Source organism: Mesoplodon densirostris, chromosome 2 (genome assembly GCF_025265405.1).
Source record: "Mesoplodon densirostris isolate mMesDen1 chromosome 2, mMesDen1 primary haplotype, whole genome shotgun sequence".
In the NCBI taxonomy this organism is placed as follows: domain Eukaryota; kingdom Metazoa; phylum Chordata; class Mammalia; order Artiodactyla; family Ziphiidae; genus Mesoplodon; species Mesoplodon densirostris.
Window position 1 is genome coordinate 128,759,962 of NC_082662.1, and position 13,699 is coordinate 128,773,660.

The following is a 13,699-nucleotide window of genomic DNA, read 5'->3' on the forward strand; positions in this document are numbered from 1 at the left end:
TTTTGCTTTGTTATTGTAGGTCTTTTCCTTCTCTTTTGTTTCCCGCCTAGAGAAATTCCATTAACGTTTGTTGTAAAGCTGGTTTGGTGGTGCTGAATTCTCTTAGCTTTTGCTTGTCTGTAAAGGTTTTAATTTCTCTGTCGAATCTGAATGAAATCCTCGCTAGGTAGAGTAATCTTGGTTGTAGGTTTTTCCCTTTCATCACTTTAAGTATGTCCTGCTACTCCCTTCTGGCTTGCAGAGTTTCTGCTGAAACATCAGCTGTTAACCTTACGGGGATTCCCTTTTATGTTATTTGTTTTATTTTCCTTGCTGCTGTCAGTATTTTTTCTATGTATTTAATCTTTGATAGTTTGATTAATATGTGTCTTGGCATGTTTCTCCTTGGATTTCTCCTGTATGGGAGTCTCTGTGCTTCCTGGACTTGATTGACTATTTCCATTCCCATATTAGGGAAGTTTCCAACTATAATCTCTTCAAATGTTTTCTCAGTTCCTTTCTTTTTCTCTTCTTCTTCTGGGACCCCTGTAATTCGAATGTTGGTGTGTTTAATGTTGTCCCAGAGGTCTCTGAGACTGTCCTCAATGCTTTTCATTCTTTTTTCTTTATTCTGCTCTGTGGTAGTTATATCCACTATTTTGTCTTCCAGGTCACTTATCTGTTCTTCTGCCTCATTTATTCTGCTATTGATTCCTTCTAGAGAATTTTTACTTTCATTTATTGTGTTGTTCATCATTGTTTGTTTGCTCTTTAGTTCTTCTAGGTCCTTATTAAACATTTCTTATATTTTTGTGGATTTGGAAGGCTGACGATAAGTTATACTCAAATTTTCAACTGCAGGGAGGGTTGAGGCTCTTAACCCCGTGTTGTTCAGGGGTCAGCTGTACTTCTTCGTTTAATAAATCAACTGGGCGATTCTAGCATTCTGCAAAAGCTTTTTTTTTTTTTTTTTTTTTTTTTTCTGTTTCATATGCTTTAGACAGATTTTTCCCACCTCTTTCCAGGTACTTCGGCTATGCCCCGTCTTCCTCCATTATATCGGAAACCATCATGGTTGGGGGATGATGAGGTGGATGAACAAAGAGCTTTCAAGTCAAGTGGCAAGCCTGAAGAGAAAAATCGTGAAACTGGAACATCAGGTAAAAAAAGCTCAGACTATGACATTAAGTAGGTATTTTAGGAAGAACTTATCATCAAAGCAAAAATCTGTCTACCCTTAAAAGAGATGTCTCCTATTCTTTAATACGTTAAAAATAGTTGATGAATGTTTTAATGACATTGTCATTTTAAATTAAATTTATTTATTATGAATGATTCTCTCATAAAGTATTCTAATATCTTTGTAAATCACTTTTATTTAAAATATTTTTCCTTATTTAACTTATTTATGAGGGTGTTAAAACTTGATATATAGTTAAGTAATATAATTGGACATTTTAAGTATTTTAAAATAATTTTTTAAATGTTTTAATTAGACCAAAATAGTAAATACAAACTAGTTTTGTGTGTTTTCATTAGATTCACAAACATATAATCATATTTTTAAATGAAAATTTTTTATTATGTTCAAAATGTATGAAGTTTAAAACTTCTTTAAAATCTCAGCATGCCCAATTTGTTGGGGTATGGTAACAACAAGATTAGCTGTTGAGCAGCCAGAAGGAAGAAATAATTCTGAATCACATTCTCAGATAAATAGTCAAGGAACATAATCTTTTGTTGCTGGAGGAGTTGAGTAATGAGCTAAGTGAAAAGCCAGAAAATCAAGATTTCCAGGAAATAAATGGAGGTATCAGTTGTCTGTCACATAAGGACTTGACAAGGACATCAACACTGAAGGATGAACAGCCAGTTTCTGTGATAATAGCAGATAAGGATTAGAACTGGAGGAATTAAATACAGGCACCAGGGAGCAGTATGGAAAGCCAACTTTGACTCTGAGTTAAGGATAGATTCCATCAGAAGTTCTGTCAACTTTCTACCTTTGACCATAATTCTACAAGGTAAATAAGAGGTTTTTATTAGCTGGAGAATAAGAGCACTGGTGCTTAAATATGCTCTAATTTTACCAGAGTACAAGTCTTAGAAAGCTGGCCTTATCAACTTGATCTTAAAGTGCCCCAAACTGAAAGTTGTCAACTTTGCAAATAAATTCCCATCTCAGTTTCCTTGTTTCTGTGGCCAACACGTTTTTTTCTTCATGTTCAAGCTCAGAAACTTACTATTATTTAGCATACCCTCAAATGCAAATAATAGAAATGCCACCTGAGACTAAACAGGAAGGAATTCTACTGGCTAAAATAAATAACTGAACCTCTTCAGGATTGGTTAATGCAGCATCTCAATGGTGTCATCAGCTAGCTATTTTCTCTCGGACTTTCTGCCCTTCTATTCACAGTGGCTGCATACTGAGGGAGTTTCCCCTCGTACTCATAGGCTGCTTGCCAGTAGCAGTTGGAGTGCATGCTGCTTTGATCACATCCAGTGGGAAATAGCAAAGGTCGCTTCTAGAAGAACCCCTGGAAACTCTCCCCAAAGTTTTCAACACATTTGTCATCTCATTGGCCTCTCATGGGTTCAGGAGTAGGTCACCTGCTTATTTCTGAACCAATCCCTGGCAAGGGTTATGAGATTATCCTTAAGCCAATTGTACCCATCCTGAAGCTGAATATGGGGTTAGTTTTCCCCCTAAGGCACATGAGCTGTATCAGGGAAGAGTTAGAGATACCTGGGAATGTTGGAGTTCTTGTAGGAGGGAGGAATAGGAAATGGATTTTGGAAGGCAGTCAAGAATGTCTACTTTATATGAAATCTTTGTGTCTTCCCTTCCTTTCACCTCATCTATTATATTGCCTACTTCTGTTGCCCTTTTTTTCCATTAATCATAACTGAACTATTTCCAGTTTCAACCCTTCTGCAGTTCATTTTGTATAATAAATCTAAGCTGCCGTTTTTTTTTTTCCTTTCTTTAAGAAACTACAGTAGCTTCCTTTTGCTTGCCCAATAGGTATTATGTCAAAGTTCTCTCTAATTTTGTCCCACTTTCTTAGCCTTGCGTCCCACTACCAGTTGTTTAGTGCTCTCTCCCAGTGCATTTCCACATAAATTAGACTAATTCCTGCCTGCTCTTCTCCCACAGACATGTATACACATAAATCAGGTAATATAAAATTCTAAAGGGTATGTCTGTTTATATCTATTGCTAATATGTAACACTTTCCTTCAGTATTTTGTGTGTATGCCTTTTCATCTAAACTATAAGTTCCTTCAGGAATCACATATTATATTATCACTGTGTACTAGAGCCATCTAGGAGAAAGAGAGAGAGGGAGAGAGAGAAGGGGAGGGGGAGAGAGAGAGGAAGGAAGGGGGAGAGAGAGAGAGAGAGAGGAGAGTGAGAAAAAAAATGTGCTAATAATTGGTGGTTAACTTAGAAGAAAACACAGCAGAATTTAACTGTTGCCAAATTCTGAAAATAATTGTGATACTGAGTTTATCTGGCCATTAAAGATCCTTCCACCCTCACACACAAAAGAACTTTTGAAGTCTGAAATACATATCTTCTAGAATACAATCAATGTAATTATAATAAATGTAAATACAGTAAATGTAATTTTTGTCCTGGAGACAGAACCATGACTTATTAACAACAGCTAACACTTCAGTGGTGCTTGCTTTATCAAGACACTCTTCTTAGTGCCCTGCATATGTTTAATCATTTAATCCTTTCACAGTGATACCTAAAAGTAGTTACTGTTATCATCCCCATTTTATAAATAAGGAAACGGCGGCAAGGTTATGTGAATTTATTCACAAGGTCACCCTGCTAGCAAGTAGTTTAGCTGGGATTTGAACCCAGGTAGCCTGACTCGAGTCCATGCTCTTAACCACAAACAGCTAACATTTCAGCAGTCATTACACACACACACACACACACACACAGTCACTCCAAAAGAATATACTTCGTATAGTATAAAGATTAAAACAAGCACTCCAAAAACAAATTGACATAAAAAATTGATCTCTCATACCTGTTAATGAAATGAATTTCAAACTGTGAAGCATCCAGTAGTAATTTCATCCATGTGAATGAAACTAAATTCTTAAATGATTACCAGCTGTGTGGCGTGTCTCATTGAGTATCTTTTCTGCCAGATGACAAAAGCTGTCTAATAATCTTGGGATTATTTTTGAGTTAGAAGGAATTAAGTGATGCACGTCTTTTGTTAAGTAGCTTGAAGCACTCTGTCAGATTCAGCTGATTAAAAGCCTTAATGAGAGTCTCATTTGCTTTCTTATATTAGTATGAGGATGTTATTGTTTCAGATTTATCATTTGTAGTCTTTTAAAATATAGGGTGAGAGAAACAGTTTACTAATTTGAAATAATTTATGATGCCAGCATATATTGTAGAATCAAATTTGAAAATGCGTATTGAATGCTATTTCACTTGGTCATTTTGAAATTAAGGTTTTTTTTTAGTGTTTCAGATTATGAAATATAAATGATTAGTTTATTTGTGCTCTAAGCATGCTTTTTTGGTAAAAGCAAAAAGTTATTTGCTTCTTGGTTACCAATTTTTAGACTGTAAAATCTTAGTATTTATTTTGAAAGGTGAACATTCCAGAAAGGATAATAGAGAATCTACTACCTAGTAACTTTTTATGTCCCTTTCTGTGGGTCCATGTGTATCCAGAATCTCCTACCAATTTCCCTTAAAGCCCAAAGAACCCTAGAAGCAAATATTAGAGCAATCACGTTCTCCTGAAATTGTGTGAATATTTGAGTCCTATTAAAGGAGAATTTGTCCTCATTTTAGATCAGGTATGCTCTTCTACCTTCTAACTTGGTTTAAACGGTTTAAACACTTCTTAGGTTACAATTAAAGACCTTTAAGTGTTGCATACAGTTTGAAAAGGTGTGTACAACTGTGAAGAGTAGATTTTTGGCTCTTTTACACTGATTTTTAATCTAATTAAACTAAATTTGAAAACTTTTGAGTTGTAGTTCCTTTTTGGTAAAAGGAGTTTCCCAGTCTTTGTAATTTGAAGTACTTGAATATACTAGGTTGGATGGATATCTCAAGCAGAATTTGCCTTCATAATTATAGTCTTTATCATCTTGAAACAGCTTAATATTTCATTTAATTTAGTACAGAAGAATGAAGGGAACATATTTTCTGAATTATGTATGTTATCAGTTTCCCTGGAAGGTCACACAATCATAAAATACCTTAAGAATTTAAGGATATTGCTCTTCTGATTTTGATAAACATAATTAATTCTAGCATAATCAGTTATTAAATACTTTTAAATATCTAGCAATTGAGATTAATAATAAAATATTGGTATAAATAAAATATTAGTATTTTAGTATATAATTTAGTTTACTTTAGTATAAGCAAAATAGGTTTTGAATAGAAATGCATGTTAAATTCATAAATTTCAGAATGTTTCGTCAGTGTACGGAAAGAGGAAAGCTGTTTTATTTTTCTATATTAATTTAGAAGACCCCTAATAATTTTTCTAGTGGGCGTACAATTCCAAAATATACCAGGCCCACACTTGATCTGGTTTTATCATCTTCAGAGAAATGAATTCCTCTACATAATGAATTTTCCAGATGACTGAACTTTACTTTTACAACTGAAATTTTTTTCTAAGTTTAACCATTTCCTATATTTCTATTAAATGAATTACCCATGTCATTGCCTTCTTAAGCACAGAAGGCTGAATATAATTTAAATGTTTGCTTTATGACTCAGAAGCATCATTATGAACATCAGTGATTGAACTATGATACATTACAGTGATGCCTTTGGGAGACTTGAAGTATGTAAGACTGTTTGCTCCATATACTGAATGAATGGTTCTGAACTACTGTGTTTTTGAGCCGTGTGTCTGCTCTTGATTGTTTTTTGTCTTATCTCGACAACTTGACTCTTCTTAGCGCAATATGTCTGACCTTAATCCTTGCTTTTATATCCCCTCCAGATTTGCCACATGTAATCTGAGTAAATAGCCAAAAAAGGTTCTCAATGAAGGACTTTCCTGGTAGTAAAGATCACAAATATGAGGATATAGGTGTTGTCATATCTGTCTTGGGTTTTTTATTTTAGAGTTAGATTTTTGGTTTTAGTTTCTTGTTTCCCTAATTAGCTATGTTGAAGAGTTGGGGGAGGAAAAGTAAGAGAAACATTTACTTTTGTGCCTACTTTGTGCCAGACTTTTTCTGGATAACTTATCTCACTGAATCTTCACAACAATCTTATGGGTAGATATTATTTTCTCATTTAACAATGAGGAAAATGAGAATTAAGGACTGATAGAGACAGGACTTACCTGATTTCAAATCTTCTCACTACTTTCCACTAATCATATCATATATGCTGCCTTTCCACTCTGTTGTGCTGCTTGACATTGTTAGATAAGCGATTTCTGGTTAAATTAGGTGTTAACTTGTGTAAGTCTCAGGGTTTCTAGTCCTTGGAGTAAAGGCAATTTTGAAGTAGGACTAACTTAGGAAATAATAATCTTAAACATAGTTATGTGCAGTTGTTGATCTCTGCTTTTTTAATGTGTTATAATGTGAAAACATATTAAAAGTATGTCAGTATTAACTGTGAAGTTTTTTTTCACAAGGGAGGAAAATTGGAAACATACTCATTTGAATCGTGAATAACAAGTAAATGATAAATGCTATACCTCTGGGCCAGCTTTTTGTAGTTATTGCTTCATAGTTCAGCCACATCATTTTATTTGGGTATTCAGGTAGTGGTAGTAGGAAACTACTAACCCTTGTTCTCAGGGTTACTCTGTTACCTGTAAGGATGTGGAGAGCAAAATGAATGAATGAATGAATGAATGACGATAGATAGATAGGATAGGTTTGCTTATTTATTTAACATCTTTATTGGAGTATAATTGCTTCACATTGTGTTAGTTTCTGCTGTATGACAAAGTGAATCAGCTATATGTATACTTATATGCCCATATCCCCTCCCTCTTACGTGTCCCTCCCACCCCTCTAGGTGGTCACAAAGCACCAATCTGATCTCCCTGTGCTAAGTGGCTGCATCCCACTAGCTGTCTGTTTTATATTTGGTAGTGTATATATGTCCATGCCACTCTCTCACTTCGTCCCAGCTTACCCTTCCTTCTCCCCGCATCCTCAAGTCCATTCTCTTAAGTCTGCATCTTTATTCCTGTTCTGCCCCTAGGTTCTTCAGAACTTTTTTTTTTTTTTAGATTCCATATATACATGTTAGCATATGGTATTTGTTTTTCTCTTTCTGACTTACTTCACTCTGTATGACAGATTCTAGGTCCATCCACCTCACTACAAATAATTTGGTTTCTTTTTATGACTGAGTAATATTCCATTCTGTATATGTGCCACATCTTCTTTATCCATTCATCTGTAGATGGACACTTAGGTTGCTCCCATGTCCTGGCTATTGTAAATAGTGCTGCAGTGACCATTGTGGTACATGACTTTTTTTGAATTATGCTTTTCTCACAGTATATTCCCAGTAGTGGGATTGCTGGGACATATGGTACTTCTATTTTTAGTATTTTAAGGAACCTCCATACTGTTCTCCATAGTGGCTGTTTCAATTTACATTCCCACCAACAGTGTAAGAGGGTTCCCTTTCCTTCACACCCTTTCCAGCATTTATTGTTTGTAGATTTTTTGATGATGCCCATTTGGAATGGTGTGAGGTGATACCGCATTGTGGTTTTGATTTGCATTTCTCTAATGATTACTGACGCTGAGCATCCTTTCATGTGTTTGTTGGCAATCTGTATATCTATCTTCTTTGGAGAAATGCCTATTTAGGTCTTCTGCCCTTTTTTTGGATTGGGTTCTTTGTTTTTTTTGATATTGAGCTGTGTGGGCTGCTTGTATATTTTGGAGATAATGCTTTGTCAGTTGCTTCATTTTCAAATATTTTCTCCCATTCTAAGGGTTGTCTTTACGTCTTGTTTACAGTCTCCTTTGCAGTGCAGAAGTTTTTAAGTTTCGTTAGGTCCCATTTGTGTGTTTTTGTTTTTATTTCCATTTCTCTAGGAGGTGGGTCAAAAAGGATCTTGCTGTGATTTATGTCATAGAGTGTCCTATGTTTTCCTCTAAGAGTTTGATAGTGTCTGGCCTTGCATGTAGGTCTTTAATGCATTTGGAGTTTATTTTTGTGTATGGTGTTAGGGAGTATTCTAATTTCATTCTTTCACATGTAGCTGTCCAGTTTTCCCAGCACCACTTATTGAAGAGGCTGTCTTTTCTCCATTGTTTATTCTTGCCTCCTTTATGAAAGATAAGTTGACCATATGTGTGTGGGTTTACCTCTGGGCTTTCTATCCTGTTCCATTGATCTATATTTCTGTTTTTGTGCCAGTACCATACTGTCTTGATTACTGTAGCTTTGTAGTATATAGTCTGAATTCAGGGAGCCTGATTCCTCCAGCTCTGTTTCTTTTTCTCAAGATTGCTTTGGCTCTTTGGGGTCTTTTGTGTTTCCACACAAATTGTGAAATTTTTTGTTTTAGTTCTGTGAAAAATGCCATTGCTAGTTTCATAGGGATGACATTGAATCTGTAGATTACTTTGGGTAGTAGAGTCATTTTCACAATTTTGACTTCTTCAGTCCAAGTACACGGTATATCTCTCCATCTGTTTTAATTTCTTTCATCAGTATCTTATAGTTTTCTGCATACAGGTCTTTTGTCTCCTTAGGTAGGTTTATTCCTAGCTATTTTATTCTTTTTGTTGCAATGGTAAATGGGAGTGTTTCCTTAATTTCTCTTTCAGATTTTTCATCATTAGTGTATAGGAATGCAAGCGATTTCTGTGCATTAATGTTGTATCCTGCTACTTTACCAAATTCATTGATTAGCTCTAGTAGTTTTCTAGTAGCATCTTTAGGATTCTCAATGTATAGTATCATGTCATCTGTTAACTGACAGTTGTACTTCCTCTTTTCTGATTTGGATTCCTTTTATTTATTTTTCTTCTCTAATTGCTGTGGCTAAAACTTCCCAAACTATGTTGAATAGTAGTGGTGAGAGTGGGCAACCTTGTCTTGTTCCTGATCTTAGAGGAAATGGTTTCAGTTTTTGACCATTGAGAACAATGTTGGCTGTGGGTTTGTCATATATGCACTTTATTATGTTGAGGTAAATTCCCTCTATTCCCACTTTCTTTAGAGTTTTTATCATAAAAGAGTGTTGAATTTTGTCAAAAGCTTTTCCTGCATCTGCTGAGATGATCATATGGTTTTTCTGCTTCAGTTTGTTAATATGGTGTATCACATTGATTGATTTGCATATATTGAAGAGTCCTTGCATTCTTGGGATAAACCCCACTTGATCATGGTGTATGATCCTTTTAATGTGCTGTTGGATTCTGTTTGCTAGTATTTTGTTGAGGATTTTTGCATCTATGTTCATCAGTGATATTGGCTTGTAGTTTTCTTTTTTTGTGACATCTTTGTCTGGTTTTGGTATCTGGATGACAGTGCCCTCATAGAATGAGTTTGGGAGTGTTCCTCCCTCTAGTATATCTTGGAAGAGTTTGAGTAGGATAGGTGTTAGCTCTTTTGTAAATGTTTGATAGAATTCACTTGTGAAGCCATCTGGTCCTGGGCTTTTGTTTGTTGGAAGATTTTGAATCACAGTTTCAATTTCAGTGTTTGTGATTGGTCTGCTTATATTTTCTATTTCTTCCTGGTTCAGTTTCGAAAGGTTGTGCTTTTCTAAGAGTTTGTCCATTACTTCCAGGTTGTCCATTTTATTGGCATAGAGTTGCTTGTAGTAATCGCTCATGATCCTTTGTATTTCTGGAGTGTAAGTTGTTACTTCTCCTTTTTCATTTCTAATTCTGCTGATTTGAGCCTTCTCCCTTTTTTTCTTGGTGAGTCTGTCTAATGGTTTATCAATTTTGTTTCTCTTCTGAAAGAACCAGCTTTTAGTTTTATTGATCTTTGCTCTCATTTCCTTTATTTCTTTTTCATTTATTTCTGATCTGATATTTATGATTTCTTTCCTTCTGCTAACTTTGGGGTTTTTTTGTTCTTCTTTCTCTGATTGCTTTAGTTGTAAGGTTAGGTTGTTTATTTGAGATGTTTCCTGTTCGTGAGGTAGGATTGTATTGCTATAAACTTCCTTCTTAGAACTGCCTTTGCTGCATCCCGTAGGTTTTCAGTCATCATGTTTTCATTATCATTTGTTTCTAGGTGTTTTGTGATTTCCTCTCTGATTTGTTCAGTGATCTCTTGGTTGTTTAATAGCGTATTGTTTAGCCTCCACGTGTTAGGAGTTTTACAGTTTTTTTCCTGTAATTGATATCTAGTCTCATAGCATATCAGAAAAGATACTTGATATTATTTCCATCTTCTTAAATTTACCAAGGCTTGATTTGTGACCCAAGATATGATCTATCATGGCGAATATTCCATGAGCACTTGAGAAGAAAGTGTATTCTGTTGCTTTTGGATGGAATGTCCTATAAATATCAATTAAATCCATCTTGTTTAATGTATCATTTAAAGCTTGTATTTTCTTATTTATTTTCATTTTGGTTGATCTGTCCATTGGTGAAAGTGGGGTGTTAAAGTCCCCTACTATGATTGTGTTACTGTCGATTTCTCCTTTTATGGCTGTTAGCAATTGCCTGTGTATTGAGGTGCTCCTATGTTGGGTGCATAAATATTTACAATTGTTATATCTTCTTCTTGGGTTGGTCCCTTGATCACTATGTAGTGTCCTTCTTTGTCTCTTGTAATAGTCTTTATTTTAAAGTCTATTTTGTCTGATACGAGAATTGCTACTGCAGCTTTCTTTTGATTTCCATTTGCATGGAATATCTTTTTCCATCCCTCTTTCAGTCTGTACGTTTCCCAAGGTCTGAAGTGGGTCTCTGTAGACAGCATATATACGGGTCTTGTTTTTATATCCACTCATCCAGTTTGTGTCTTTTGGTTGGAGCATTTAATCCATTTATATTTAAGGTAATTGTTGATATGTATGTTCCTTTTCCCATTTTCTTAATTGTTTTTGCTTTGTTATTGTAGGTCTTTTCCTTCTCTTTTGTTTCCCGCCTAGAGAAATTCCATTAACGTTTGTTGTAAAGCTGGTTTGGTGGTGCTGAATTCTCTTAGCTTTTGCTTGTCTGTAAAGGTTTTAATTTCTCTGTCGAATCTGAATGAAATCCTCGCTAGGTAGAGTAATCTTGGTTGTAGGTTTTTCCCTTTCATCACTTTAAGTATGTCCTGCTACTCCCTTCTGGCTTGCAGAGTTTCTGCTGAAACATCAGCTGTTAACCTTACGGGGATTCCCTTTTATGTTATTTGTTTTATTTTCCTTGCTGCTGTCAGTATTTTTTCTATGTATTTAATCTTTGATAGTTTGATTAATATGTGTCTTGGCATGTTTCTCCTTGGATTTCTCCTGTATGGGAGTCTCTGTGCTTCCTGGACTTGATTGACTATTTCCATTCCCATATTAGGGAAGTTTCCAACTATAATCTCTTCAAATGTTTTCTCAGTTCCTTTCTTTTTCTCTTCTTCTTCTGGGACCCCTGTAATTCGAATGTTGGTGTGTTTAATGTTGTCCCAGAGGTCTCTGAGACTGTCCTCAATGCTTTTCATTCTTTTTTCTTTATTCTGCTCTGTGGTAGTTATATCCACTATTTTGTCTTCCAGGTCACTTATCTGTTCTTCTGCCTCATTTATTCTGCTATTGATTCCTTCTAGAGAATTTTTACTTTCATTTATTGTGTTGTTCATCATTGTTTGTTTGCTCTTTAGTTCTTCTAGGTCCTTATTAAACATTTCTTATATTTTTGTGGATTTGGAAGGCTGACGATAAGTTATACTCAAATTTTCAACTGCAGGGAGGGTTGAGGCTCTTAACCCCGTGTTGTTCAGGGGTCAGCTGTACTTCTTCGTTTAATAAATCAACTGGGCGATTCTAGCATTCTGCAAAAGCTTTTTTTTTTTTTTTTTTTTTTTTTTCTGTTTCATATGCTTTAGACAGATTTTTCCCACCTCTTTCCAGGTACTTCGGCTATGCCCCGTCTTCCTCCATTATATCGGAAACCATCATGGTTGGGGGATGATGAGGTGGATGAACAAAGAGCTTTCAAGTCAAGTGGCAAGCCTGAAGAGAAAAATCGTGAAACTGGAACATCAGGTAAAAAAAGCTCAGACTATGACATTAAGTAGGTATTTTAGGAAGAACTTATCATCAAAGCAAAAATCTGTCTACCCTTAAAAGAGATGTCTCCTATTCTTTAATACGTTAAAAATAGTTGATGAATGTTTTAATGACATTGTCATTTTAAATTAAATTTATTTATTATGAATGATTCTCTCATAAAGTATTCTAATATCTTTGTAAATCACTTTTATTTAAAATATTTTTCCTTATTTAACTTATTTATGAGGGTGTTAAAACTTGATATATAGTTAAGTAATATAATTGGACATTTTAAGTATTTTAAAATAATTTTTTAAATGTTTTAATTAGACCAAAATAGTAAATACAAACTAGTTTTGTGTGTTTTCATTAGATTCACAAACATATAATCATATTTTTAAATGAAAATTTTTTATTATGTTCAAAATGTATGAAGTTTAAAACTTCTTTAAAATCTCAGCATGCCCAATTTGTTGGGGTATGGTAACAACAAGATTAGCTGTTGAGCAGCCAGAAGGAAGAAATAATTCTGAATCACATTCTCAGATAAATAGTCAAGGAACATAATCTTTTGTTGCTGGAGGAGTTGAGTAATGAGCTAAGTGAAAAGCCAGAAAATCAAGATTTCCAGGAAATAAATGGAGGTATCAGTTGTCTGTCACATAAGGACTTGACAAGGACATCAACACTGAAGGATGAACAGCCAGTTTCTGTGATAATAGCAGATAAGGATTAGAACTGGAGGAATTAAATACAGGCACCAGGGAGCAGTATGGAAAGCCAACTTTGACTCTGAGTTAAGGATAGATTCCATCAGAAGTTCTGTCAACTTTCTACCTTTGACCATAATTCTACAAGGTAAATAAGAGGTTTTTATTAGCTGGAGAATAAGAGCACTGGTGCTTAAATATGCTCTAATTTTACCAGAGTACAAGTCTTAGAAAGCTGGCCTTATCAACTTGATCTTAAAGTGCCCCAAACTGAAAGTTGTCAACTTTGCAAATAAATTCCCATCTCAGTTTCCTTGTTTCTGTGGCCAACACGTTTTTTTCTTCATGTTCAAGCTCAGAAACTTAGTATTATTTAGCATACCCTCAAATGCAAATAATAGAAATGCCACCTGAGACTAAACAGGAAGGAATTCTACTGGCTAAAATAAATAACTGAACCTCTTCAGGATTGGTTAATGCAGCATCTCAATGGTGTCATCAGCTAGCTATTTTCTCTCGGACTTTCTGCCCTTCTATTCACAGTGGCTGCATACTGAGGGAGTTTCCCCTCGTACTCATAGGCTGCTTGCCAGTAGCAGTTGGAGTGCATGCTGCTTTGATCACATCCAGTGGGAAATAGCAAAGGTCGCTTCTAGAAGAACCCCTGGAAACTCTCCCCAAAGTTTTCAACACATTTGTCATCTCATTGGCCTCTCATGGGTTCAGGAGTAGGTCACCTGCTTATTTCTGAACCAATCCCTGGCAAGGGTTATGAGATTATCCTTAAGCCAATTG

General features: G+C 35.2%; 1 protein-coding gene across 1 annotated transcript in view; it reads left to right on the forward strand.

Moving 5' to 3' along the window:
- The window catches only part of LOC132476099 (centrosomal protein of 170 kDa-like), a 108,055-nt gene that overhangs the window by 21,095 nt on the left and 73,261 nt on the right, over positions 1 to 13,699 (forward strand). The window contains 2 exon segments of the mRNA XM_060077836.1: positions 1,005 to 1,139; positions 12,054 to 12,188. Coding sequence (XP_059933819.1) covers positions 1,005 to 1,139; positions 12,054 to 12,188 — 270 coding nt within the window.